This window comes from Prionailurus bengalensis, chromosome D2, assembly GCF_016509475.1.
Source record: "Prionailurus bengalensis isolate Pbe53 chromosome D2, Fcat_Pben_1.1_paternal_pri, whole genome shotgun sequence".
Lineage (NCBI taxonomy): Eukaryota > Metazoa > Chordata > Mammalia > Carnivora > Felidae > Prionailurus > Prionailurus bengalensis.
The window spans coordinates 30,943,062-30,970,796 of record NC_057351.1 but is presented as its reverse complement, the minus strand read 5'-3'; the positions used below and the strand labels follow the sequence as shown (position 1 = coordinate 30,970,796).

Below are 27,735 nucleotides of genomic sequence, written 5' to 3'. Positions count from 1 at the left end.
CGGCCCAGGGAGACGGTGGCCTCCGTGTGAATGTGGATCCTGAAGGTGTGGAGGCCGGGGGCAGTCAGCTTACTGCGTCCTGCAGCGAGTTCTCTGGAAGGGAGCTCCGAGCGGCACACCTCAAGGCTGGCACCCGTGGCCTGACCCTCCGGTCACGGCCTGCCTGTCCCCTCCGCCCCTGGGCAGGGACCTCCCCGAGGGCAGGGGCGCGAGCTCTGTTCATCTCTGCATCCCAGCCCGAGGCATGGCGTAGACTAGGAACTTCATAATTGGCGTATAAGCCTACGATCAGCAGAGTGGTGCTTCCACTGTGATCCTGGCCGAGGAAACAAGGAAGAAAATCAAGTCTGGATGTACTTACTATAGGCCAAGCTTGGAGCCAAGGCCTGTAAAATGCCTTTGGGGTTACAAAGGGCTTTTTCGAATTTCTCATGTTGGTTGCGCTCAACCCACCTGAGGGGTAGGTGCCACTCCCACCTCCCGAAGCATTGAGGCTCAGGTGGTGATGACTCTCATCCGAGGTGGCTCTCCTGACGCCAGACTCTGCCGTGCTCCCGGGCAGGGGCTCCTCCTGGGACAAAGACAGGGAAATCCACGCTTGAGACCTAAAGAAAGGAAGCTTCCTTAAAAACCTTGCCAGGTGCCCCTCACCCTGGCAAGCCCCTCTAACCAAGCAGAAAACCAAGGGGCGGGCTTGATGGGGGCCATGACCAGACAGGTTGGGTGTTCAGGCTCCTGACCAGGCTTGCGGAGACCCGAGCCCCTAACCTAGCTCCTGCCTCACCACGTCCACACCGGGCAAGTCCAGGGACCTCTCTGGCCTCATCTGTAAAGTGGAGTAAATAATTCTTGTCTTATACGTAAACACAAAGCCCTCTGCTCACACCGGGTCTGTGGTGGGTAGGTGGACAGACTGTGCATTTGGTGGCAGGGGACAAACTCCAGGTAACTCTGAACGCTGTCACAATGAGCCCCCTGGTTCCCCTTCCATGGAACATCAGGGCTGGAGGACCGCTGGTGAGGATGCAACCAAACGCCTCACCTCACCTCGGAATGCTCCCCAGGACATCCGGGCCCTTCACTGGGTGCATTCTACACGCTCAGCACTGTGTTAGACTTCGTACCCACAACCCCGTTACTCACTTTTGAAAAGGATATCCCATTACTATCCTTATTTTCGGAAGAAACAGAGGCACAGAGTCACTGAAGAACTCATGCAATGGCCCCCAGCCCCCTCTGACTCCAGAGTTCTGTGCCCAGACGGCAAACTGCTCCCTGGCTGCAATCCTCCCAGGGACAGGGGGCTTGCTCCCTAGGGAGCCTTCCCTGCAGAACTGTGACAGGTACAGGACGTCCTTCTTTCTCCTAACGTGAAGCTGACACTCACTTCCCAGTCACTCCCCTCGGTCCTCACTGGTCCTGTTCCCCCCCAACCTTGGGACCACCAGATTCACAAATGGGATCACATTTCATTAAGTACCTCTTTCTTTCAAATATTTGAGAAATACCCATCTCATGCCCCCCAGCCCCAGATGTCTTCGGCTTAGCACCCCTGGGGCCTTCAAAAGCCGGTGGGAACCTCCAGAACCAGGAGAGACCTTAAGTGTTATTGTACCTCCAGAGGCCCCGGGAGGCTCCTTTCTAAGCGGGGGCAAGAAGAGAATGAAGCTGTTCTTTCTCTCGCCACTCAGCAGGCTTCCTACCCCCCAGGAAGCTGGTCTCCTGGCTCTGACTTCACACCTGGCTGACATTTGACATTTAGAGACCTGTAGACAAGTCTCCTTCTGGGCCCACCAGCCACCTCCTGGCCTGTGGGGGTGCACTGCTGACCTGCCATTGGCAGGAGACAATGCAACTGTTAAAATGTCCTCCGTTCTGTAGGGGCAGAGAGGGAGCAGCCAGGATGAGGCAGGAAGGAAATAAAGAGCCCAGCGCAGGGGGTCAGGAAAGCCCCGGCAGGGTCTTGGAGGTGGGCATGTTGAGTGTCCCACTCGGGGGCCCTGGTTTCCCCAGAAACCCCTCGTCCCATGCTCTGTCATTTCCTCTCGGCTTCCCCCAAGTTACTCGGGGACGACCACCCCCCACCGCCCCTCTGAAAACCACTATCCCGAAAGCCTCTGCAAGTTAGTGTTTAATGGGTAGAGAATTCCACCTGAGGATAATGAGAAAGTTCTGGAGATGGATGGCGGTGACGGTTGTGCGATGCGAATAACCTTACTGCCTCTATACTGTATACTTAAAAGTGGTTAGTTAAAATGATCAATTTTGCATTATGTATATTTTACCACAACTTCAAAAAAAGACAACCCAGGAGCCTGGGTGGCTCAGACGGCTAAGCGTCTGACTTCGGCTCAGGTCATGATCTCGCAGTTCGTGGGTTCGAGCCCCGCATCAGGCTCTCTGTACTGACAGCTCGGAGCCTGGAGCCTGGAGCCTGGAGCCTGCTTCAGATTCTGTGTCTCCCTGTCTCTCTGCCCCTGCCCCACTCATGTTCTGTCTCTTTCTCTCTCTCAAAAAACAAAATAATAAAATAAAATAAATAAAAATAAAAAAGGACAACCCACAGAATGAAGAAAATAATCACAAATCACACACACCCCACTCCCACACACAAAAAGCCTTCCCAAGCTCTGAGCAGGAAGACCAGTGTGTGGGAGGCAAAGACCCTAAAATCCCAAAGTCACTTCTCCCCTTCCTCCTCCCTGGTAGCAGTCCCGGAGCACGGGGCACCTGTCAGGCCAATGAAGGCTAGGAGGCTAGGAGACCCAGCCTCTACCAAGAAGGTCCTGGGAACAACTCAAATATCCATCAAGAGGAGAGTGGATAAACACATCGTGGTGTCATCTCGGAATGGAAAGCTCCCCAGCAACTAAAATGAATGAACTAGCCATACATGCAATACCCTGGATGAATCCCGGACGCCCCATGAGGGAGAGAAGCCAGGTAGAGATGAGAACATAGCATATTTCCTCCACTGAAGTCCTAGGACAGGAAAAACTAGCCTGTGATGGTCAAGGTCAGGGAGTAGTCACCTTTGGGTGAGGGGTGACACTGACCGGGACGGGACCTGAGGGAGCTTTCTGGGGGCACTGGGCATGTTCTATGTGTTGATCTAGGTCGCTGTTACAGGGACATACACATCCGTGAAAACCCGTCAGCTTGGGACTGTAAGATCTGTTGTACTGTGTTCTTTTGTTCACCCCCTTGAGTTCCAGCCTAACTTGTTTTAGTTCCTCAAACGGGCCAACGCAGGTCCCCCTCAGGGTCTTTGCACTTGCTGGTCCCTCTTTCTAGAATGCTCTTCCTCCAGAACTTCCTTCCTTCTGTCTAGGCCTTGGGTCAAACATGGCCTCCTTGACGCCTCCACCTGGAGCCGCCACTCATTCCCTCCCTGCTGCCGTGCACCCTGGGATCGTCCCCAGCACGGCACCCATCACCATCGGATGCTTCCCTTTCTCGGTTTGCTTGTTTGTGTATGTTTCCCCCACCCTACTAGGATGTCGGCTCCCTGAGAGCAGAAACATGCCCATCTGGATTCACATCTTAACTCCACCCACAGCAATGGCTGGCAGACAGCAGTCGTCACTTAATAAATATTTGTGGCACGAACAGGCCATCTCTGGAGCAGGTCAGATTACGTCCTGCAACTTTACTCTCTTCAAGGTGCTGAGAGGGAATTCATTTTTTTGTTTTTTCAGTCATCCTACAAACCTGTAAGACAGGCCTCTATGTGCCGGGCACAACCTGAACTCTCAAGGGGCTCACCATGGAGCACAAGAGAAAGGAGGCCCGTATCAGACATCTCTAATAGAGTGTGAGGGATGGGCAAAAGGGGCCCGCGCCCAGGGCCGGAGAAACACCCAGAGTGAGCCTCCCAGTTCCCAGGGCAGGGAAACGTGATGGCTCTGGGTGTGGCCATGGCTGCCCAAGCCAGCTGAATGAATGTCTGGGGGGCAGGAGGGCCTGTGTTCTGGCAAGAAGCCAGCCCCTTCTAAAAAGCCAGAGAGCTCAACCAAGGCCAGCCAGTGTGCCCCTGCAGGCCCACCACCCGCTGCCATGGCAACCTGTCCTGTCAAGCCAGTGGCACTGAGAGCAGGGGGCACAGTGCCAGGAAGGTGACAGGGCATCTGCTGGGCTCCCCTGTCCTGGCAAGGGAGGCACCTTGGCCTGTCTGAACTGTGGCCGGAAGAGCTGAGTGCTGTTCCTGCATTTTTTCCTGTGTGTGTGTATGTGTGTGGGGGGGGGGGGGGTATGCCGTGCCCAAGCATCGGGCTCTGTGCTGACAGCTCGGAGCCTGGAGCCTGCTTCAGATTCTGTGTCTCTCTCTCTCTCTGCCCCTCCCCTGCTCACGCTCTGTCTCTCTCTGTCTCTCAAAAATAAATAAATGTAAAAAAAAAAAAATTAAAAAAAAAAATAATAAAAGCTGTCATTCACCGAGCATTGATTCCACGCCAGGTACCATTCTAAATACTTTCTATGCATTTCCTCGTTCTGGTCTCACAATGACCCTCTGTGGCAAGTGCAAGTCTCACTTTTGCAGAAAAGGAGGCACAGATTGGTTAATGAGCTTGCCCCAAATCTCACAGCTAGTAAGCAACAGAGCCAGGATTAGAACCCAGGCAATTGGGGTCCAAAGCCTTAACGTTAACCATCCGGAGGAGAGCCTCTCCACAGGACCGAGTCACCTCCTTTTCCCACTTGTCATTGGTTTACCGAGCTCTGCATGGTCACCAAGGCAAAAAAAAATGGGTTAGATCTGGTCTCTGGCTTAAGTTGCCACCAGCCCCCTGCAGGAGATGTGGGTAAAAATAACCACGATGCAGAGCCACAAGTGTCCAAGAAGGACAGAGGGCAGGCTGGCTCCCACACCTGCCTTTTACATCTCCCCCTGCCCCGAGGGAACATCCTGGAATGCAAGGGCTGATGATGTTCTGTCCTGGGAGGCCACCTGCTGGACAGACGGCAGAGGTACAGCCTCAGCAGCCAGCCTCTCCTCCCCTCCCTCAACAACAGGTGTTTCCAGGGCGCCCACTGTGAACTCAACATCGTGCTAAGTGTACAGATGCAGAACAACACAGACAGTAAACCCACCAGCCCTGGTGGACTTACAGTCTGGGGGAGGAGGCAGACATAAACCAGTAGCCCCCCAAGTCAAGATGTAGCCTCAGCGGCTCTGAAGGAAAAATACAGGGGGATCTGAGGGAGTGTCGGGGGGAGTCATCTTTGGACAGGGTGGTGGGGAGAGGCCTCTCCTCGGAGGTCATTTCTTTAAGTTTATTTATTTTGAGAGAGAGACAGAGCACATGCGCCGGGGAGGGGCAGAGAGAAAGAGAGAGAGAGGATCCCAAGCAGGCTCTGCACTGACAGCAGAGTCCTACTGACGCGGGGCTCGAACTCACGAACCGTGAGATCATGACCTAGAACCAATTTGGCTACACCGTGCCCCACGGCCCAGGCTTGGCAGGTTCTGAGGTGGGTGGGGGTGATGGGGGGAGGCACTCTTGGGGGTGAGGGAGTGACCGGGAGGCAGGGATCGTAGGGAGGCAGCACCCATCAACAAGTTGGCTGTGGGGAGAAGATGAAGCATCTGGAAGGGGGTGGGGGGCAGCTGTGAAGATGGGGTGTCAGGGCGCTGATGGGATTAGGGGCCGACGTTGGCAGGGCTATGGGACCCAGCGGCTTTCCAGAACCTCTTTCTTCTGCTCCACCCCGTTTCACCCTGGTTTCCGCAGCCACCCCTGTCATGCCCGCCCCTCCCTCTGATGAGGAAAACACAAGGGCTCTGCCCAAGCTGGCTCCTTCCACAGCGGGCAAAGGGAGCGGGGGGGGGGGGGGGGGGGGGGGGGGGAGGCGGTGGCAGGATGTTTGGAGTCACGGGAAGCCCAGAATCATGGCGAGGTCATGTAAGCCCCTTGACCGGGTCTGGGTGCCCTTCCCTCCTTGTCAGGCTCCCCATCTCCATTAGTCCCTGACCCCCACCCACCCTGGGCAGCATGACGGTGGCCAGCAGACCGAGGAGGTACCCAAGAGAGATCACTTGTTGCAGGGGCCTGAGCCTCATACTGTTGGGGGAGGGAGGCTTTAAGAGAAAGAATACAAAAGTACAAATACAAAAGAGGGTAGGGGGAGCCTCAGAAGGGTCTGAAACTTACACTTCACTGGCCTCAGGGTAACTCCATAACCTCAAGCAAGGGGCCTGACCTCTCAGGGCCCATCCTGTAGAGCTGTGAGCACCAGCAGAGACAACCCCGCGTTGTCGCTGGGTCAGCCTCCGGTGCGCTGGGGCACGGTGCGGCACCTGCTATTGTCGCCTGGGCTCCCCTGTGGCTGGAGGGCAGTGGGGAGGGCCCCTGCTCTCCCTGAGCGCAGGGAGAGCAGCTTCTGGGGTAGGAAGCACTGAAGAGAACAAAAGGGGGATGGGGGGTGTGTGACCCACCCTGACTGTCCTGCCCCCACTCCAGAGCCAACCTGGCACCAAGTGGGGGCTCTGCACATGGCCCTGAACTAGGACTTCATCCTGCCGGCCCCGTTTCACAGAGCAGGTACATGCCACGCCTCCAGGCCAGCAGCAGGAGAATTAGGCTACTGGACAGAGGCCCAAGGTGGGGATGGGGCAGTGGGAGGGGCACACATCCAGCTGCCCCCACAGCCCTGACCCCCCTGCTGCCCAAGCAGGGGCTCACCTCAGATTGCCCCTGTTTGGTGGGGCTCCCAGGACCCGCAGGGCCGGGGAGATGCCCCAGGGGGGCACTGAGTTCTGGGCGGAACCCACAGGGCAGCCAAGGCTTCCAGCGGGCTCAGGTTGGGACTTGGGGAGGGAGCGTTCCCCGCCAGAACGGCCCCGGAGGGACACTCACTGCTGCCTCTGGCCTCCTGTCCCCTGGCACGCTGCAGCAGCTGGGCCTGCTGGCAGAGTCATCGGGGTGGTCCTTGGCATGCTCCCCCCTTCCCCCGCCCTGGGAGCGGGTCCCGCAGGGTGCCCGCACTCGCTCACTCCCTGGCCTTCGCCGTGACCTCTGGGCATGTCAGCTGTACCCGCACAGCGCCAGACGTGAGAGGCCGACCGCCCCCTCACATCCCTTTAAGACCCTCTCCACAAACACAGAAGCGAACCAGAGGCAGGCACTCACCCTAACGGGCACAGGTTTGACTCCTCCAAAGCGGGGGCTCCTTTCCTTTGCCTGGGCCACCTCCCTATGACAACAACCAACCAACCTTCATGGGGAAAGCAAGCTCTCTGACAAGAAAAGTGCCCTTTGTGGCCTCATTTATAGCACCCGTTGTACACAGGGCACTGGGCGCAGGGTCAAAGGAGACTTCTGTCCCCTGGCAGCTCATAGCCTAAGAGGAGGTGCGTAACAGGGGACATGATGTAAGGGCCCTGGAACCAGGCCAAATGCAGAAACAGGCTCCACGAGGCCATGTGCCCTGGCCAAGGTCCCATGTTGGTCTGGGTTGAGCTGAGAGATCTTAGGTGGCCCAACTCCCTTCACCTCCCCGCAAACTACCACAAGTGTAATTGGTACTGATTGAAACCAAAACCTTCTCCCCGTGCAGGCCCCCTGAGGGTCGTGAGTTTCTTGGAGGGATGCCGCCCAGGGCAGGGCCCTGTAGGTCTCTGTTACCAGTCCCTTCAGCCCTGCTAGGGCAGCTCAGGACCTGAGGCAGGTACAGGCGGAAACAGGGTCCTGGGATCTTAAATCTTCCCAGTAGGGAAAGAACATGGTTCTGAGGGTGCAGTCCACAGGGAGGACGGACAAGGGGAGCCAAGGGATGGGGTGGGGACGTGAGGGGTCTTATAGATTTATAACATCTCAAATCGTGGGGACTATTACCCAGTCCCTGTCCCCCAAAGATGCGAATGTGGTGAGTGGGCAGCCAGGCACAGTGCCACCTCCTGTGTCTGTCGCCCTCGCACCGGAGTGAAGGAAAGACCGGAAGGAAAGACACCGGAGGGAAGCTAAGACCTGGGGTCTTAGCTCTTTGTCCTCTTCCAAATGATAGGATAGAGAATGAGGGCTAGCGTCAAAACGGACCTGGGCTCCAATACCAGCTCAGCTGCTTAGTGCCGACTTGAACTTGGGCAAGTGTTTAAGCCATCCAAGCCTCAGTTTTTCCATCAGTAAAATGGGAATAATTACACTTACAGAATATAATGGGAGGCATGTGTCCAAAACACTCAGCACTATGCCTGGCACAAAATTGGTAAACAATTGGTTTCCAGCATGTTTTTCCGTCTGTGGAATGGACACACATTTGATATAGCCCCCACCTCACCCCTAATTCCCAGGTGTCTAGAGTGTTAGTAGCCACAGAATGAAAGATGCTGAGGGTGGGTGGTGGGTGAGAATGTTTTCGAGTTCCTTCCATTGAATTATCTGCTCCGTGAAGACTCTTCCTGCCCCATTGGGTCTCTGGTTAATCATATTAGCTCTCCTGGGCTCTCCTGGGAAAGCCAGGTATGTGCATCTCCCCTCAACTTGCCTTTGAAGTCTGGGGCCCTTTGATGTGAGTGGGGGAGGCACCAGCCTGGGATTTGGCCAGCCTTGTGGTCAGCAGCTAACGGGGCACAGGGCTTGGTGGAGTTTGGAAATACAAGTCCCTCCACCCTGCCTGAGTTACCCCAAGCGCAGGCTTTGACGTCAGACTTCCCGGGACTGGGATCCCAGCACTGCTTTTAACGACAATGCACCCAGCCCCTCTGAGCCTCAGACCCCCAACTGTAGAGAAAGCCGACAGCAGCGCCACGCTTGTGGGTTTCTGGAAAGACAGAAGAGAGAGAAAGAAAAAAAAAAAAGACAATGAAAGAAATGGTGCTGTTTTCCGTCTCACTTATTAAGACTCGCCAAGTGAGTCTATAGAGCTGGCGGACTTTGATGTTCCAAAAGTCTCAGTGCCCTTTTAAGCTTTAGCGGAAGTATAGTCTGTTACATACACTTCTATTCCAGAACCATAAATGCTACAACTTTACAAAGAACATTGCAGCTTAATTTTCTTTTATGTGTAGTTAGTCTTACGGATTTTGAATAATAATGTTCATATTTCGAAGGTTTATTATGTTTGCATCCATCGTCACAACCGTATTTTCCTTTTTTAAAATATTTTCTTAAGTAATCTCTACACCCAACGTGGAGTTCGAACTTACAACCCGGAGATCGAGAGTCACATGCTCTGGTGACTGAACCAGCCAGCTGCCCCCATTGTTACAACTGTAGTAAGGTATGATTGATACACAACAGCTGCAAATATTTGAAGTGTGCATTTCGGTAAGCTTTGACATACTACACAACCATCCCTACAATCAAGACACTGAATGTATTTATCACGCCCACAAGTTCCCTTGTGCCCCTTTGTAATTTCTCCATCTCTCCTCTCCTCCTAGACAACCCCTGAGCCACATTCTGCACCGCTTCTCTACAATCACTAGTTTGCATTTTCTAAAATGGGACAGAAATGGGGCGCCTGGGTGGCTCAGTCGGTTAAGCGGCCGACTTCGGCTCAGGTCATGATCTCGCGGTCCGTGAGTTCGAGCCCCACGTCGGGCTCTGTGCTGACAGCTCAGAGCCTGGAGCCTGTTTCAGATTCCGTGTCTCCCTCTCTCTGACCCTCCCCCGTTCATGCTCTGTCTCTCTCTGTCTCAAAAATAAATAAACGTTAAAAAAATTTTTTTTAATGGGACAGAAATGGAATCAAACAGTATACACTATCTTTTGTCTGGCTTCTTTAAGTCAGCATCATTATTTTGAGGGCCAGCCTCATTGCCTGTTTCAACAGTTAATTGTCAAGTAGCATTCCGACGTACAGATACGCTACAATCTGTTTATCCAGTCACCCACTGATGGACATTTGGGTTGTTTTGAATTTCAAATAATGAAATTTTCATTTTGTGTTTTTTGGAAGATAGCAAATGTTGACTGAAACGACAAAATTAAATTTAAAATGTCTTATTACAAATTCACGAAACCAAGTAAGTACAAGAGGAATTTAAATAATTACACTTACCAACGGATGGTTTTTGTAAGTTTCTAGCATTTATACTTTTGATGTGGTTAACATTTCAAAGAGCACTAAAAGTGCACCCTGACTCTTGGGGCTCCCTTTATCTTTACTAAGTGCTCCAGGGGATTACTGCGATCAGTTTAGGGAGACCCCAAGTCGTAGTGCACATAGACCTCTCAGCATAGCCCATGCCTGGCACCCGGGGGGCACTCCCTAAGCACTCCTTATTCCCACAGTATGTGCTCCCTTGAGTGCTTGCCCTTAGTTCTGGTTCTTTTCCTTGCCCTACACACACACACACACACACACGCACGCACACACACACACACACACTCGCACAGGCTCTCCAGCCCCAGACTAGGTTGTGTCATCCAACTCCAGCCCAATTTCAGCACCAGTGAGTCTCAGTGGGAGGACATAGGGAGGTGGGAGGCAGGAGGCAGGGGTGGCTGGCTGGGCTATGGGAATCTCTGAGAAGCTTCCCAGTGGGAGGAGAGGGATCCTCCTGGTGGTCTCTTTGTTTGTTTCCCAGGGCGGGCTGAGCCTTCACCTCCTGACCCTGTGGGAAGCACAAGTTGAGTCTGGGCTCTACCCAGGAGGGGTTGGGAAGGAGAGCCGGGGCTGGAGGGAGCATGAGACTCGGAGTCAGACAGGCCTGGCCCCTACCAGCTGTACTATGTCAGGCTGGTCCCCCTCTAGGAGGGTGATGCCAGCCTTGCTCAGATCACGCAGCTCGTGAAAGGATCCGGAGACAGAAAGGAAGTGAGAGGGTGGCATACAGGACTCCCTAACATGAATCGTGGCCCTAAGGAGCCAGGAGCACTAAGGAGGCATTCTGTTGCTGATGTAAAACATCAGCATGCTAAGAGAGGGATACTGAGCATTTATTGAACATCTACTATGATCCCCCCCCACCACCACGTGCTGAGGACAGCGAGATGGACGAACTTGGAACCAGAGGAAGCTGGTGACCTGTGGGGCTTACCTGTGGCCACTGGATCAAGCAGCGTCTCCCCATCCTTACCATCTTACCTGTGCGCCCCCCAGTCCAGGGACCGGCTTCAATGTATTCACTCAATAAATATGTACTGAGCACTTGCATGGGTCAGAACTGTGCCAAGCCCGGGGGTTCAGTGGTGAACTGAACAGACAGTGGATCTGGCTTAACGCCCAGAGCGGGAGGGAACAGACAAAAATGAACAGCACCGAACAAATCAATTTCTGAGCACGGAAGAAAGGAACATGGTGACATGACAGAGTGCAGGAGGTCAGCTGAGATGGGGTAAGCAGGGAGAGGCCTCTCTGTGCAAGGGGGCTAGGAAATGACTGTGCTGGGTGCGGTCGTGTCCAGTATCACTTCCAGGATCAGAATAACTGAGGGTCCAGCACAGTTTTACCACTCGCTAGGCGTTCGGTCCTGAGCAAGCTCCATGTCAGTTTCTTCACCTGTGAAATGGGAGTAAATATCCAGTCTGCTTCACAGGGATAGGAAGGGTAAATTAGATAATGCAAGCACATTATGGTAAGCACTTACTAAATAATAGATTATCTCTAGCTTATCCAGCCTGGGCTGGGTACCCACAGTCTGTGGCTTAGTCCCTGTGGAGAAAACTCCCGAGTCCGTGTTTCCTAACTGATTCCAGAGTGTCTTTTTCTCATGCAACCTACAGCAGGGGTCTCAAACTCATATGTCCCGGGGGCCGGGCAGATGGGTATAGCATGTTAAGGAGAGCTGGGGACTGTGGCGTGTAGAGAACAGACCCTCCTAAAGAAAGCAGGTACTATTCAGCTTTAGGGAACACTTGCCACGTTGAAATGAGGGTCAAGACCTTTCCATTTCTCAAATGATGAAATAAAACTATTTTATTCAAGGGCACCTGGCTAGCTTGGTCGGTAGAGCATGAGACTCTTGATCTCAGGGGTGTGAGTTTGAGCCCCAGGTTGGGTGTACAGATTACTTTAAAAAGAGGCAAAACTATGTTATTCAAAATCTAAAGCATTTTTTTGTGTTGGCGATTTAAATAAAAACGTTGCGAAACATTGTTGGGAGTAGACAAAAGAGCGCTATAAGCCAAGGCTGGCCACAGGCATGGTTTGTAACGTCCACTTAGCGCCAAACCCTTTGCTAAGGATGAAGAATGCAAAGTGAGCCAGGCAGCAGGCTCCCTGGTGGAAAACTCCTAAGGGCTCGAGGACCTCAACCTTCAACAGAGAATGGCTCGGATCAGAGCCTGCAGGGGGAGAGAGACCACGTAAGAAGGCCCTTGTGGAAGAGGAAACCGTTAAGCTGGACACTGGGATAAACAGGAGTGTCTTGTGTGAATGAAGAAGGGGCAAAATTACTCTGGACTGAGGAAGAATGGCTTTGTACTTTGGGGGAAGGGTCGGTATTTCCATGGGGCTGGAGTGCATTTGGGGAACAAGGGCATTGTGGGGGCGGGGAGGGCGGGGTCTCTATCTCCAGATCACAGAGAGCCACAATGGAAGCCAAGAGCCTGTGTTTAGAGCCACCATTTCCACTATTGGATTCATTCATCTATGCCGCAAATCACAGCAAGCAAAGTTCAGCCATGAACCAGCGGCTAGCGCCTCAGGAGAAGTGAGTCAGGAGCCATCCCTGCTTCTTGGGAATTCACAGCCCAGTGGCAGCCACTGAAGAGAATTTGGGCAACTGATCTATGAGTGCCATACTTAGAAGTGTCCTCTGCTCAATTGCTGGGGAGTTGGTGAGAGGTCTGCAGAGGAAGGGACTTTCGAAAAAAATGTTTTTAATTGTTTACTATTTATTTTGGAGAGAGAGACAAAGCGTGAGAGACAAAGAGAGAGAGAGAGAGGAAACAGAATCTAAAGCAGGCTCCAGGCTCCGAGCTGTCAGCACAGAGCCCGACACGGGCTGTGTCCCGTGTCCCGACAAGAACTGTGAGATCATGACCTAAGCCAAGGTCAGATGCTTAACCGACTGAGCCACCCAGACACCCCGAGGAAGGGATTTTTAAGAGGTGTGTTGGTAATTAAGCAGTTCACCAGGGGCATACGATGGAAACATACATGCAGAAAAAGGGGCACATGAAATGCAGAGGTGTGCTGGGAAAGTAAGATAGCCAATGTCACACTGGCACAGAGGAAATGCTCATTAAATATGTGCAGACCTGAAATGCCTTCTTGCCTAGCCCCCCGAGAAAATCTAGCTTTTGCAGTTAACCTGCTGTAGACTCACTGGAAGAAAAGCAGGTTTGTTCAATGAATGAATCCACAAACTGCCGGATGCTACCGGCACTATGCGCTTTACTCACGTTTACTACTTACAACATTCCTGTCAAGGAGATACTACCTATCCTGTATCTCCATTTCATAGCCGAGGAAGCAGACGCTTCAAGATGGTCAGTGACTGGTCTAATACACTCAGATCGTGACAGAGAGGGATCCCGACTCTGCCTCCTGGCAGCCTGACCTCACGGCCCCAGCACTTAACCATGCCGCATATGTTACTCACGTAGAGGAAGGGTGTGGAACAGCCTGATGGAAAGCATTCAAGAACCGCGAGGGACTTTGCTCTCCCTCCTCCAGGCAGCTGGAACGACCCTGAGAGGTTATCTCCCAGGTCAGGTAATCCGTCGGCCAGTCCGTCTGGGGCAGGGGAAGCGAGAAGGTGTCATTCCCCGCCTGGGAAGAGGGCCGTTCTGGTCCTTCCTGCAGGAAACAGATCCTGGACGGACAAATACCCTTGAAAAATGAGAAGGAGGACCGTGAGCCTTTGTCCCGAAGAGGTGACAGTTTCGGTTTCTTCTGGGGTGCCGGAGCTGCAGAAAGATCCGTGACGGATGGGCTTTGACAGAGTGGCTCTTGCTGGTCAGAGAGCGATTCCAGGCCCCTACGTGGCTCTGGGCCAATACACATCAGGAAGGAGCTCTGTCTGCCGCTCCTGGACCCCGGGAAAGGTAAGACTGAGAGTTTTTTACGTCCTAGTACAAGGCACACGTTCACCCTCTCATCTGCGGGGAAGCAGTAAGGCTCAAAGCACCGGTTTAGGTGATAAGCAGAGACCTGCCCTTCACGTACTGGCTGTTCCCACCTGTAAATTTGTGGCCTTGAGCCAATTACCATGTTTCTTCTGAGCCTCTGTTTTCTCATCTCTGAAGTAGGGGTGATGATAAAATCAGCTCAGTGATTAGCAGAGTGCCAATTGCTTTGAGCACTCAATAAATGTTAGCTGTTGCCGTAATCATTCACTTTAGCTAAAAGGTTTATCGAGGACCTCCCATGTGTCACGTAGTGCAAGGGACACAGGATGAATAAAGCGTTCTCCTTAATTTCAAGGAGCTCCTGGTCCACTATGAGAAATAGATGTATCTTCTTTGTTGTTCCTTTCCCAACCTTGGTGGGTAAAGACTGCTGAATGTCCCTGTTGGAACAGGGACCACCTGGATTCTAGGTCACGTGGAGACTGGGGAGCTCTGGATTTGGGGGAGGCTGATTCCTGTACCTCTGTCTAGCTATAGGCACTCCCCTCTGTTGCCATTCTTGGTTCCCATGTCCTCGCCAGGGGTTTCCCTTGCACTAACCATAATCTGTCATTGTGTTTTTAATCTGTATATTCACAACCCGTAGGAGGGTTGCCTTCTGCCTCTGGGGAAGGGTCTGATGCGAGGGCTGGGACCAACAACCCAGAACCGACAAGCTCCCACGCTGGGAAATTTGAATGACAGCCAGGGAGCATAATAATATCCACACACATAAGGATTTACAAATACACCAGGGTTTGGAGTCCACAAGGCACTTTCACAATGGTTTCATTTAATCCGTATGGAAGGAGGATCTCCAGTAATGTTTTATAGATGAGGAAGGAACCTGAACGCAGGGAGCGGGGGTCCAAACGGTGACGAGAACTCCAGGCCACCCAGGTTCTCAAGGTTGTCTGGTAAGGATCATGGGGTGCTTGTTAAATATGTAGATGGCCAAGCCCTCTCCCCAAATTCTAATTCGAGAGGTCAGGAGTCAATAGTTTAACAAACACCCCCGGGTGACACTTGTCTTCGGGCAAGTCCGGACACAGTGCCATTCCCTGATTTACTCACTTAGCGAAGATTTTTGGGATCCCAACTGTAATGTGTACAATGGTGAAAACACAACAAACAAGGCGGTCCTTAGCTTTACGGAACTAAAAGCTGCTGGTAGAGCAGACTGTCCAGGTCCCGTGGTTTGCCGCTCCCCCTCGCTGTCCCCGCCCCTCCCCCACTCTCTTCCCGGTGACAGTGAGGTTCCTTCCTGCTGGGTGGACCAGCTCCACCCCAGCTACCTGCCTCCCCCCCACCCCCCAAGTTTGGAGCTCCCAGCTGAACCTGCTGGGCCTCCTCCCATTCTCTGTACCTGCTCCGGGCCGAGCCTGTGGTTCTTTGGAGCCGGAGCGTCCTGTGAAAGGCCTGGACGTGGGCCCAGCACAGAGCATTTCAGTAAATGTCGCCCAGGCTAAGAAAGGACGTGGGGAGGAGGAGCCCTCCTGTGCTGAGGGAAACAGCCGGGGCCTGACAAGGGGCAGGGATTTATATTTCTTTATAGGTAGTTCCAGCTCTGATGTGACGGCACCCGGAAGGGAGGCCGCATGAGGATCACTCCCAAGCAGCTGAGGAAAGCAGGGCCCAGAGAAAGGGAAATGAGAGGTCCTGAGCTGAAACCCAGGTCCCCCGGGGGCAACTGCCAGGCCAGACAGGGACTGCAGGCCATGGACAACACAGGACACACCTTTCTCCTGAAATCACTGGGATGATGCCCACCACACGTGCTCCACTCTCAGGGGCCGGGATCACCCTGTTAGCTATGCCCCGGGCTCCGGCTTCTGCTGAAACACTTCCCCTTTCTGATGGAGAAGTGTGTCCTTCATCCTGGTCACTTGTGCCCTTTGCCTTCTAGAGAACACTTCCATCCCTGTCTGAGGCAGGTCCCCAGGGGCCTTCCTCTGGAGCTCACCTTCTTGGTTCCAGCAACTCCCAGTACCGTCACCCCTGATTTCCCAGAGCCATCCAGACAGGCCTTGCCAGTTAAGGCCAGGAGTGCTCCCCGAGGCCATCTGGGTGAGGGCCCGGAAGGCTGGCACCTGGCCAGGGTGGGTGGGGGGGGAGCATCGCAGGTCAGCCTGGGGCCTCACCTGGCCTGAGAGCCTCCAGGATGCACTGTCATTCCCTACCTGCTGCTGTTGAGCCATACATCCATTTGGAGCTTGGAGAAACAGGAAAGGGCAGGGATCCGACGTTAAGGCAGAGCAAGGAAGCCACAATTCTGACCTGCCAGTTTGAGGGTGAGGAGTTTACCAGGGCCTCAGAAACATGGCCTGGAGTATCTAAAGTAGCAGAGTGCCAGGGTCCTCAAACGCGGCAAACTAGAGGGTCGCGGGACCTATGGGCTCCTCTAGCTCAGCGGGTCTCCTCCCTCCCAGGCTCAGGTCTGGCCCTCCCGCAGCAGGTGGTCCCTCTGGGGGCCACCCCCCTGGGTGGTGGGGGGGGAGGTACAGGATCCCAAGGCTTCCCCCAGGGAAGGAGGGAGAGGGCGGGGCGGCAGCGAAGGCCCAGGATAAAAGGGGCGGAGGCGCCGCTCCGGGCCCAGCCAGCCCACCATGCAAGCCCCCCGTCTGCCCTGGTTCTTCCTGCACGCCTGGTGGGCCCTGCTCCAGGCGGGCGCCGCGACCGTGACCCCGTCGCCCCTCCGTACGCAGGGGCAGCCCTCGTCGCCGTCCCCTCTAGCGTACATGCTGAGCCTCTACCGCGACCCGCTGCCCCGGGCGGACATCATCCGCAGCCTGCAGGCGCAAGGTAGGCTGCGCAGTCCCGCCGAGCCCCGGGGGCGCCTTGGGACTCCGGAAGGGCGCTGGGAAATGCTGCGAGAGGGTGGCTCCGGGCTGGGGACCCCGCCGCTGAGGGCGCTCTGCGCTGGGAGGGAGGAGCATCGGGGGTCCAGGTCTGGGGTGGCACCGGCGTCGGCACTGGCTCGGCGCGCAGGGTCGGCGGGTGGAGGGGATTCTGGCATCGGGAAGGGCCCCGGGGCGGAGACCCCTGCGTTCTGGGCCTTGGTTTAGGGTGGGTAGAGCGCAGCGCTGGAGGGTGGGAGCCCGATTGCGCCAGTCGACGATGCGGTCTTGTTCAACCAAGTAACCTCCGGGCGCCTCGGTTTGCGCTTCCGTGAAATGGGGACAGCAGTCCCTCCCTTATAAAAGTGTGGCGAGCGCCAGGTGACAAAGCACATAAAACGCTTAGCACAAAACCAGGCATGGTAATACAGTGGTCGTTATTATTGCTACATACGCTCTGTCGAATTTCTTTTCGCGCGTCAGGGTGAATGGATGCCGGAGGCTGACCACGAACTTCGAAACCCAGCACCGAGCGCGTAACAAACATCAGGGATTATAGTTCAGAGATACGGCACTAGAGGTGGAGTGCCCCGAAGTCGGGAACTGAGGCAGGCTTGGGGACTCGAGTCCAGGCCGGGAAGGTGCCAGTGTCCCGAGTAGTACCGGGTTCGGGGCCTAGATTTGGTTGGGGGAAACGCTCAGCGGCCGTGGTGACGCGGGAGTTTCACCCTCGGAGTCGGGGCAGGGCGCTCTGGGCATCGGGCACGACGGACAGGTGGGTGCTGAGTGGAGGGACCCCTTCCGCGGGGTCCCCTTGCCCCATGCAATCCACATCCTGACTCCTGGGGTCGGGGGCAGACCCCTGCCGCCCTGCGCCGGCCTGTGCCTCCCTCTGCCGGCTGGGGCCAGACGGCCCTCCCCCACGCTGGGGCGCAATCCACATCCGATCATCTGACCTAATTGGCCACCCGCCAGCCCTTTGGTCGGGTGCGGGGGTGGGGGCTCTTAGCTCCCTGGCCTGCCACGTCTGGGGTCAGACAGCCGATGACCCCTCTTGAAGGGTCATCTGGGGATCAGCCAGATTTAGGGACACCCGAGGGGCTAACCCGAGGGGCTTGGAAATTACTGGAGGGCTCTGCTCAGTCCCTCTACCGGAAAGCTGGTGTGGGGAGGAGGCTGGGCAAAGGGGCAGAGAGTGCCCTTCTTTAGTTCACTCTCTCCTTCTGGAGAGTTCCGGAAGGTTCGTGGTGGTTTGAGAGTCTGGGAGACTGGAAAACTGGGTTCAGTTCCCTCAAACCCTGCTTCCCAATTCCTGGTGTATCCCTTGCAGAACCAGTTTCCCCTTTTGTAAAACCGGGGGCTGGCTTTCCTTCTGCCTCATTTGTGTGTGAATGCGGCAAAATATACATGACAAAGCCTACCATTTTACTGTTTTTAAAATGTACAGTGACTTTAAGTACATTCACAGTGTTGTGAACTGGTTTCAGTTTTTGAAAGCAGCCAGAGGAGCCTGCCTGGAGGGACACGGGTGGAGAAGGGATGGTCTAACTGCTCCTTTCCCTCTTGGGTTTATCTGTCTTGCCGCACCTGTAAAGCGGGAAACGGGGTGCTGGAGTCTAACCAAACTGGGTTTGCATCTTCGTCTGTGGCTGTGGAGCCAGCCTCAGCTCTGACCTGCAGTTTTCTCTCATCTGCGAAACCGTGATAATGGTGGGGAGGATTCAAAGAGACAATGCTTGGCCCGGGAAGCAATGAGTGGCAATTAACTGCTAGTTTGTAATAATGTAGAGTGGACACTTAGCGTCATACCCACACCCTCCTTTCCTACGGAGCCTGGAATCCTAACTCGGCCTCAGCATCCTGTTTGAGGGTGAGGGAACCCCCAGGGCATGGGCCCAACCACTTTCTTCTTTAGAATTGGATGCGGGTCAAGAATATCCCTGGGGCCTGTGTGGCCGATTCTGTTGAGTTGCGTGGATAGGTTTCAGGGTGTCCACGAACCCTTTCCTGATACCTGATACCAACAAATCACATTTGCTGTGGAAGTGGGAGATGCTTTCTTTCCTGGGGAGAGCATTCTTGGCTTGTAGCAAGCATCGGTGACCCCCAAAAGATTAGGCACCCCTATCCTAACAAGAACCAGAGACCGATCTAAGAGAACCTATCAGCACTGTGTCCCAAGGACCCCTTGGCTGGGGGTGGGGTCATGGAGTCAGAGACTCCGCCCCACTGGGAAGGAGCGCTCCATACACATTGTCCATCCTGGTAATGGCTGACTTTGCTCTTCTGTCCAGGTCTTTCACTACCTATCTGGACACCTTCGTTTCTAACCTTGGACGTCCGCAATAATAAGGAAGTGGTTGATGACAGCTGACACCTATTGCACGTTGGTTGTGCTGGGCCAAACACTTTCTGCACATTATCTCAGCGAATCCTAACACTTCTGTGAGGTGATACTGTCACTGGCTCCCTTTTGCAAAGCGGGAAACTGAGGCCCAGAGAAGGAAACTAGCCTGCCCAGTGTTAAACAGCAAGTGGCAGGATTTGAACCATCATAGGAGGCACGAGAGCCCCTGCTCTTGATCACTGAGCTGGAATGTCTTCCTCTAAAAGGCCATTCATTGGTGGATACTTGAGATGAAAAGTCTTTAACTCCTGGTGCAGGTGGCCAGGAGTTGTTACGCGTCCCACGGAATCCCCAGGTGGCTAGGGGGTGCTGCAGTGGGCAATGGGTAATGCAGGCCTCTCCCCACACCTCCAGGGAGAGTTGCTAGCCAGGGGCGGGTTATTGCCCCCTACAGGTGCTAATGAGGAGGGAAGTGGAAATTAAGTGAAGAGCCTCTGGGGATGGGCTCGGAGAAGCTGCCAGGAGGCTGAAGCTGGAAACTGCTTCCTTGTAATAATGCAGGCTGGATTTCTCAGGGAAATTCACTTACATCATCTCACCAAAGATGCTCTAGGAGGGAATAAAAAAAGGAAACTGTCGTGCGGTCTGCCCAGAGTGGACCCAAATCGGAGATCGTCACTACCCTTGAGATCTGTTCGCAAAAGGGTCAGTGTTTTTATTCTAAGGAATGAATAATCCCTGACTTTTATTTAGCAACAGACGGTCAACCCTCTTTATTTCCATGAAAGCTTGTGATGAGGCCGAGATGGGCAGGGCATGACCATTCCCATTGCAAAGGAGAGGAAACTGGGCTCGAAACAAGTTCAAGGTCACTTTTAGCATGCACACATACATGCTATTCCCAGATATTGGGCCAAATTAGTCCGGGACTAAGATGAATGGAACACGCTTCCCCATTCTGTTTCATCCATTTTGGGTTTTGTCATCTTGGGGAGGGGGCTGGGACCAGGCTGGGGGAGGGGGCTGGGACCAGCTGTGTGCAGGCTGTGTCTGCCCCAGGTGTGTGAATGACCTGACAGGGGGCGGTGATGAGCACCTTGCAGGTAGATGGGAAAGCCCACTGGTTGGAAAACTGCCAGGTCAGTGCAAAGTCATGCTTAGAATGTGTGAGGTTGTCAAAAACCCCGGAAGTTTCTGCCTCCATCTTTAGGAATAGGTGGAGGAGAGGGTGGCCGGCCTTGGGCTTCTGTTGCCTGGGCCTCCCAAGAAGGTTCGGGGCCTTTCCACGTGCCCGTGAATCAGGCCACCGTTTCCAATGAGAAAACGGGAGTCTGGGGAGCTCAGGGTCACAGGGTGAGGGGAAGCCCAGGGTTTAGGTGAGAAAGCTCAGGGTTTGGCCAAAGAGCAGGGAGAACGCATCCAGCGTCTACGAGCTGTTCTCTGGCTGGGGGGTGTCTTAGTGGGAACAGCAGGACCGGGATTTGGAGTGTGGGCTTTGCGGTTGGGCAAATCTGGGTCAATTCTTGGCCCCGCCACCTCGTGCAGGTAATTTAACCTCTCTGAGCCTCGATTTGAATTGGACTAAAATGGACTCCACATTCCCAACTCGTAGGGTTGGGGTGAGGATTGAGAGGGTCCCTGTCAGATGGGCTGCAACATGAGCTCTGGGGAGCATACAGGGGGCCCCCACTCACCCTGCTTCCTTCCTGGTTTCTCCCCACCCAGATGTGCACGCCGATGGGCAGAACTGGACCTTTGCTTTTGACTTCTCCTTCCTGAGCCAAGCGGAGGATCTGGTGTGGGCCGAGCTCCGGCTGCAGCTGGCCGGCCCTGTGGACCTTCCCCCTGGTGTGCTGCCCTCCATCGAGATTTTGCACCAGCTAAAGCCGGATGCGGAGCAGGACCCAGCCGACTGCCGGGAGCGTCTTCGGATGGACTCGTTCACTGTTCCTCTGTCCCAGATGACCTTTTCCTCAGGCAGCATGGTCCTGGAGGTGACCAGGCCTCTCTCCAAGTGGCTGAAGCACCCTGGGGAGCTGGCGGAGCAGGCGTCCAGTTTGGCCAGAGAGTGTCCGCAGCGGCCTCCCGTGCCGCCGGTCGCCAGTGCGCTCCTCGTGCTCTACTCCAACCTCTCCCCGGAGCAGAGGCGGCTGGGTGGCTCCACCTTGCTGTGGGAGGCGGAGAGCTCCTGGCGGGCCCGAGAGGGACAGCTCTCCCAGGAGAGGGGCCGGAGGCACCGCCGGCACCACTTGCCGGACAGAAGCCAGCTGTGTCGGAAGGTCAAGTTCCAGGTGGACTTCAACCTCATCGGATGGGGCTCCTGGATCATCTACCCCAAGCAGTACAACGCCTACCGTTGTGAGGGCGAGTGTCCTAACCCTGTGGGGGAGGAGTTCCATCCCACCAACCACGCATACATCCAGGTGCGGAGCCCTGCCAGGGGAGGGGAGGCGGCGGGCTCTGCGGGAGAAGTGGCCATACTGCCGGATCGGGGGACAGGACTCGAGCTCTGCGATCCCATTGCTGTTCATTCATTCACTTATCCGAGCACCAACAGTGTGCCAGCTGCTGTGCTGGGATATAGGGATGGCCTGTGGCACCAGCCTCAGAGGGGCCTAGGAGGAGTCATGCCCCACCGGGTAACCTCGAACACCTCGCTCCCTTAGGACTTCTTCCTGGTCTTTTCGTAAAATTAGGGGTGGCGGGGTATAGACTAGAAGGTCTCAGCTTCCCCTCGGCCCTGATTTCTAGGAAAGGGAGTTCAGAATCTGGATTTTGGGAATAAACCTGGATTTGATTCCTACAGATTAGCTGGGTGATATTGACCAAATTGCTTAGTCTCTTTGAGCCTCAGTTTTACCACCTATGAAATGGGGACGGCAACGCCGTGTTTCACAGGAATGTCGTAGGGTTCAAGGAGACGATACATATACCCATGTACATCTGTGGGCAGATAACCAGCACGTGTGATGTTGTATTATCATTACTAGAAGTCTGATTCGCTGATGAAATGGGGGCCACATTTATGGGGCCATGGTTGGCATAATACCATTTCCACCCACTGTACTTTTGCTGCCTGAAAGAGGAGGTTTCTTTGCAGTAGAGAAGGCCCGAGGCTACCCCCAGGTGCCACACCCATCAGCCTAAGGTCTAGAAGGTGGTGGAGGAAAGCAAAGGGAGAATGAGAGGGAGAAAACAGAGAAGAGGGCCTAACATCATGACCCTAGTATTTGGATTCAGAGCCTCTGGGGAGTATGTGAGCTGAGCTCATGCAAGGGAAGCACTGGTGGGGCCAGAGCTCTGTGGGACCTTCCCTGGGCGGAGGCCTGAGCCTCTCCCGGGACTTCCCGCCACTAACCTACCTGCTGCATGATTAAGGGGGCCTGCAGAGACCCAGATAGTCCCAACTGGCAACTCGCGGGTGACACTCGGATCTGAAAAGACTTTGCTGGACCACAGGGACAGGGCCCAGTTCCAGAGTGCCAAGGGATTGTTACCTTTTCTCCTATTGACTCCATTCGCCCTTCTCTGGGCAACAAAACAAATCCCACAAGAATTTCCACATGACTCGCTTTTGCTTCATGTTTCTGGAACTAAACCAGGAGTTTCTTGGAATTGGTAGGCACGCTAGGCTAGAACAATAGAAGGACATGTTAAGTTTGCTGCTGCTCTACCCAGAGAGGGCTTTTAGGATCTTCTGTTTAGCTCCTTTTTTTTTTTTTAAACAGCCTGTAAAGTTAGACTTTGCATGTCAGACTTCATGATGTGTTAGCGTGCTGATTCCTTTATGAAAACCATTTTCTTCTGTTTTTGTACCCAGAAACTGACTTTACCTTATTTCCCCCCGCCAGAGCCTGCTGAAACGATACCAGCCCCACCGAGTCCCTTCTACCTGCTGTGCCCCAGTGAAGACCAAGCCGTTGAGCATGCTGTACGTGGACAATGGCAGAGTCCTTCTAGACCATCACAAAGACATGATTGTGGAAGAATGTGGGTGCCTCTGAGGAGATCCTGGTGGGAGCTGGATTTGCCTGTACCCTGGGAAGGTTCTAGAAGGTTCGGGAAGGTCCTGAAAGACACGATAGCCGTCTAACCCAATGAGGAGAGTGGGGGGAAGTTTGCTCTGCCTGCCAGATGTGAGGAGGAAGGCGCCCACGCTGTAAAGGAAGGTTCCTGCCGTCAGGAGAGAGGGCAAGCCTCTGGAAGCAGGCTTGTTGGGTTTTCTCTTTACTGAAGAGACAGTGGTGAATAAAAGCACTAGCGAAAAGGGTTCTTTGACTTTTTAACCTGTGAACCCCCAGAAATTATATGCAAATGTTGGGGCATACGTGCATTCATTTTTGAGGTGGGACAGATTATCTATAACTTTTATGTATTCTCAAAAGTGGTCTTTGACCACCCCTGCCAAGATTGAGTTCACTGTGTTAAATTAAAAACAGTTGGCTCAAGGGGCGCCTGGGTGACTCAAGTTGGTTTGGCTAAGCGCCCTACTCTTGATCTCAGCTCAGGTCTTAATCTCAGGGTTGTGAGTTCAAGCCCCGCTTTGGGCTCCACGCTGGGCGTGAAGCCTACTTCAAAAATAAAAAAATAAATAAATCAAAAGACAATAATAAAGAGTTGGCTCTTATTGCCTCCGGCTGGTGGAGGGGAGCCCCCGCATCTTTCAGGCTGGCCAGTGGCAATCTGTCGGCCTTGTCCAGAGGCTCCCTGGAGTGGGTCTCTGCTAATGAGTTGCACAAACAATAAAGCCATTGTGAAATCCTCCTAGGCCAGCTGGTGCCTTTGAAGGGAGAGGCAGGAACTCTGAACTGGCCACACTGGACTATAGTGGTGGAGCCCTCAGTCATCCCCATCAGCCTGCTCGGGCAGACACAATCCGAGTCTATTAAAGTTGGTGACAATTCACTTTGGCCTCTCATTGTGTGCTGTTAATGAGGCCCCGGAGCTTCCCAGCCGGAGGGGTGAAGTAGCCGAAGACTCGGGTGAACTTGGTTTATGGTCACACAGCTCAGCCACTGAGAAGCCGTGTGACCTCAGGCGAGTAATTCCTTGCCCAACCTCTTCCTGTGAAATCAAAGTGGATGGATCCTAATGCACTCCTGTTAAAACGTCTGTTAGTGGGTGCAGAAGCGCCACAGGCCTGAGGTCCTGGACTGTCCTCTGGGCCTCATCCCCATCCCCCTCTACAACGTGTGGGGCCTGCTGTACCCCCTTTATCCAACCTTTATCGGCCCAGGGTTCTAAGTCTGGCTTAATTTCAGGCTCCGCCTAGCAGCACAGCAGAAAGAACCCAAGCTTTCTCATAGGAAGCTCTCCCGCAAAAACAACAGAGCGTGTCTTTGCCTCTTGGATAAAAAGACCCCAAAGGCAGCGATTCTGTTTTTCTTTTAGTTGACTCATTAAGCATTGCCAAAACGGACTTTTTGTTTGCTTGGCAGGGATGGGGGGGGGGGGGGGGGGGGGGGGGGGGGAGGGGGAGGGGCGCTTTACCGGGGATGGGAGTTTACAGTAGTTCTGCTGCTCTTTCCCGAGAAGCCTGTCCCCCCGTGCTCCAGAATGATCCCCACCGCGTGGGAATCCCTCCTGACTTTAGACGTGACTCAGCCACAGCCTTGGTGGAGTCAAGGTAGTAATCCTGGCCTAAGCATCGGCTGGCTAAGCTGAAGCCAGGCCTGGGCTTGAGAAACCTCGAAGCCCTGATTCAGCAACAAAGCTGATCCGAGCTGTGCATTCCTTGGAGTGGAAATAGACCAGCCCTCACCACAGTCCCGAATCACAGTAGGATTCCGCATCGGGTTCTACTCAGAAAGCAGTAGAGGTGGGGAGGCCTCACGAGGCCAGCTTTCATCCCACTGCTTTCCTAAGTGAGAGACCGCGGCGGCCTAGAGGCCTGCCCACAGCTAGGAGTGGCTGCGTCAAGAACTCAGCTCTGGTCTCCGGAGCCGCCCCAGGGACACTGTCCTGAATCGCGAGGTTTCTGCTCCCCTACCTTTAGGTCAAGGCCTGGCCTTTCGAACCAAATGTTTGGACCCAATTTCGCTACCAGACTGAAGTTCTTGGGAGGGAAAAATCCCATCCTAAGGCTTTAGAGCATCTTCCTCACTAGGTAGGTCCCCAACATTTCTTCTACGGCTAGGGCCCGGAGAGCAAAAGTTCAAGCTATTTGTGGCCACAGCTTGTGGGAGTGTTTAGTTAGCAGCTTTACGGACTCCAAACAAACCTCACAGACAAGGCGCGTAGATGGAGGCAGAGGAGTGGGCTACGTTTTGCTGACCCCTGCTGGGAGCTCAGCCCTGGGCCTGTCCGCAGTAGGTCACCCTGCTGCCTGGCCAGAGGCACTTGGAGTCAAGCCTAGAAACACTGCTTCATGCTCTGGGCCCTGCAGTAAGGCTTTGAACCAGAGGAAATACCGTCTCTAAGAACGGAGCCCTAACCTGGGGGCCAGGAAGGGGCTTTACAGAACAGGGATTTGAACTTGCTCTCCAGCCAAAGGCCTACTGTACTTGGAGTAGTGCTAAGCCGGTAGCTGAGTGGGGAAAATGGGATGCCTGGCTCTCCTTGGCTGGGGAAGCGGGTGGAGCCGGTGGCACGTGGGAGTGGAGAAAAGGAAGGACAACGAAAAGGGAGAGCAGCAGAAGCATGGGCTACACAGGAGATGGGAAGCGGTTGTGACTCCAGTAGCACCATTAGGGGTTTGCCTCCTTCTCCAGTCTCCCATTCTTAGGGGCAAAGCCCCCTTAAGTTGCCTTGGAAGTTAACATCCTACCTGCCTTTGCACAAAGTAAAGGATGCGTGAAGTGCTACCAAAATAGTTTGGCCCCATCTTCCCCTCAAGATTTAGTCCTTCCAGAGGTCCAGGGCTAGGTGGTGGCTGCAGGCTCCACGCCCAGACTCGGCTCACTCCTGAGGGAAAGGAGGCCCAAGTGGCTTACCTCTGGTCGCCACGCCAACCTTGCTGAGCTCCAGTCCTTTGCTGAACTCCTGCCGAAGCAGGCCCTGAGCTAAGCTAAGCGCTTGCCGTGAGCCTAGCTGAGCCTCACAGCCACCTCGGAAAGTTGTAGTTCCTAACCCTAGCCTACAGCAGAGAGTCCTGCTGGAAGGGATGAGGCCTCTAAGCAGCCCACCTGGAATTCAAGGCTGTCTCACTCGGACGCCTGTGAACGAAACTCTACACTGTCCCGACGGGAGAATGCTTCCTCGAGTCTACCGTTTTATTCTGCGGACCTCTGTTCACACCTAGAACACGACAGGAGTTCTTGCTCTTGGTATTAATAGGAGACTTCCTGGATTAATAATAGCAAGGAATCGGATGCTCAGGCAGCACAGCCTAGTTTTAAGACCAGATGGGACGAATGCCTAACAAGTGCTCCTGGGGGCACAGGCAGCCCTCTTCAGAAAGAGGAAAAGCCCTTGTTTGGGCTTCTGCGAGGCTGGTTCCTGGACAGGGCCTTCCCTGGTGTGTCCGGCTCCACAAGCACCTGTTCACCACCAAGCTGCTGAGGAAAGGGACACGTCACCTCGCTGTATATACAAGGCCAGATAGACAAAGAAAGTGCTCCACGAATGCTGAGAACACACACGCGAAGTGACTGACCGTCTGGGTCCACCTACCTCACCAGTCAAGGCCCTCCAAATGGGAGGTCACCTGAAATTTTACAAACTCAAATAAAACGCAAGGTGATACTCAAGATCTTTATTGATTTCACTGTAACAGCAACCATTGGTGAGAATTTAATTTTTTCCCTAATTTCCAAACACCTGCTGGTTTAGGACAGTTACCAAAAAAAAAAAAAAAACAAAAAAAAAACCAAAAACCAACAACAAAAAACTGACCACGGATTCACACAGGGCTGCCTCCAGACTGCATGGTGCCCTCTGCTATCCATCCACAGCCGTGAAATGGATGGGAGGAGTGGAGGGACAATCACATCAAAGGAGACGAAGGGGAAGACCGAGGAAAGTGCTGGCACTCTCCACTTTTCCATTCAGAGCCCATGGAAATGGGCCACTGGTGGCACAAAGACGGGAAAGGGCATTTGTCTTATATATAAAATCTTCTAAAGATGCTTAAAATGGACACTTGGATACTGAGTGTCCTCTGGGCTCTCCAAGACACGTCCTTTGAGGTCTGTCCCCTGGGCACCCAGGTGGGAAGAGGTGGGCTCCGTCTCCAGGGGAAGGAAAGGCACTGGCTCACAGTACTCAGGGACTCGGACACAGCCACCAGGGGCAGGATGGCTAACAGGTGCAACTCATCCTTATCTCGAGTGATCCTCCCCCACCCTCCTGGTTTCAAGTAAAAGTTACCCTCGGCTCGGGTTTGGGTTTTTCTGTTTTGCTTTTAAAGATTTAGATGGAGAGGAGGGGTGGGGTACCCTGGGTGCAAGAATGGGTATCCTGTGCTAGATTCACGGAATTGTCTCGGGAGTGTCCAGGAATTTGGGGTTTAAGCACCGGCAAGAGCTCCCTTTGGAAATTTCAGCGCGGCCACATGATTATCAAGCATTGCGGCAACTGTCAGCTTCCCGCTCTTGGAAAGGTAGCGGAGTTA

The 27,735-nt window shown here is 54.0% G+C and overlaps 1 protein-coding gene across 1 annotated transcript; it reads left to right on the top strand.

The window, feature by feature from the left end:
- The first annotated feature begins 16,105 nt into the window (after positions 1-16,105).
- On the top strand, positions 16,106-23,704 carry NODAL (nodal growth differentiation factor). Its single transcript, XM_043596543.1, has 3 exons — positions 16,106-16,802; positions 20,910-21,607; positions 23,036-23,704. Exons 1-3 carry the CDS (start codon positions 16,607-16,609, stop codon positions 23,186-23,188), a joined length of 1,047 nt encoding a protein of 348 aa, XP_043452478.1. The 5' UTR covers positions 16,106-16,606; the 3' UTR covers positions 23,189-23,704.
- The last annotated feature ends 4,031 nt before the right edge of the window (positions 23,705-27,735 follow it).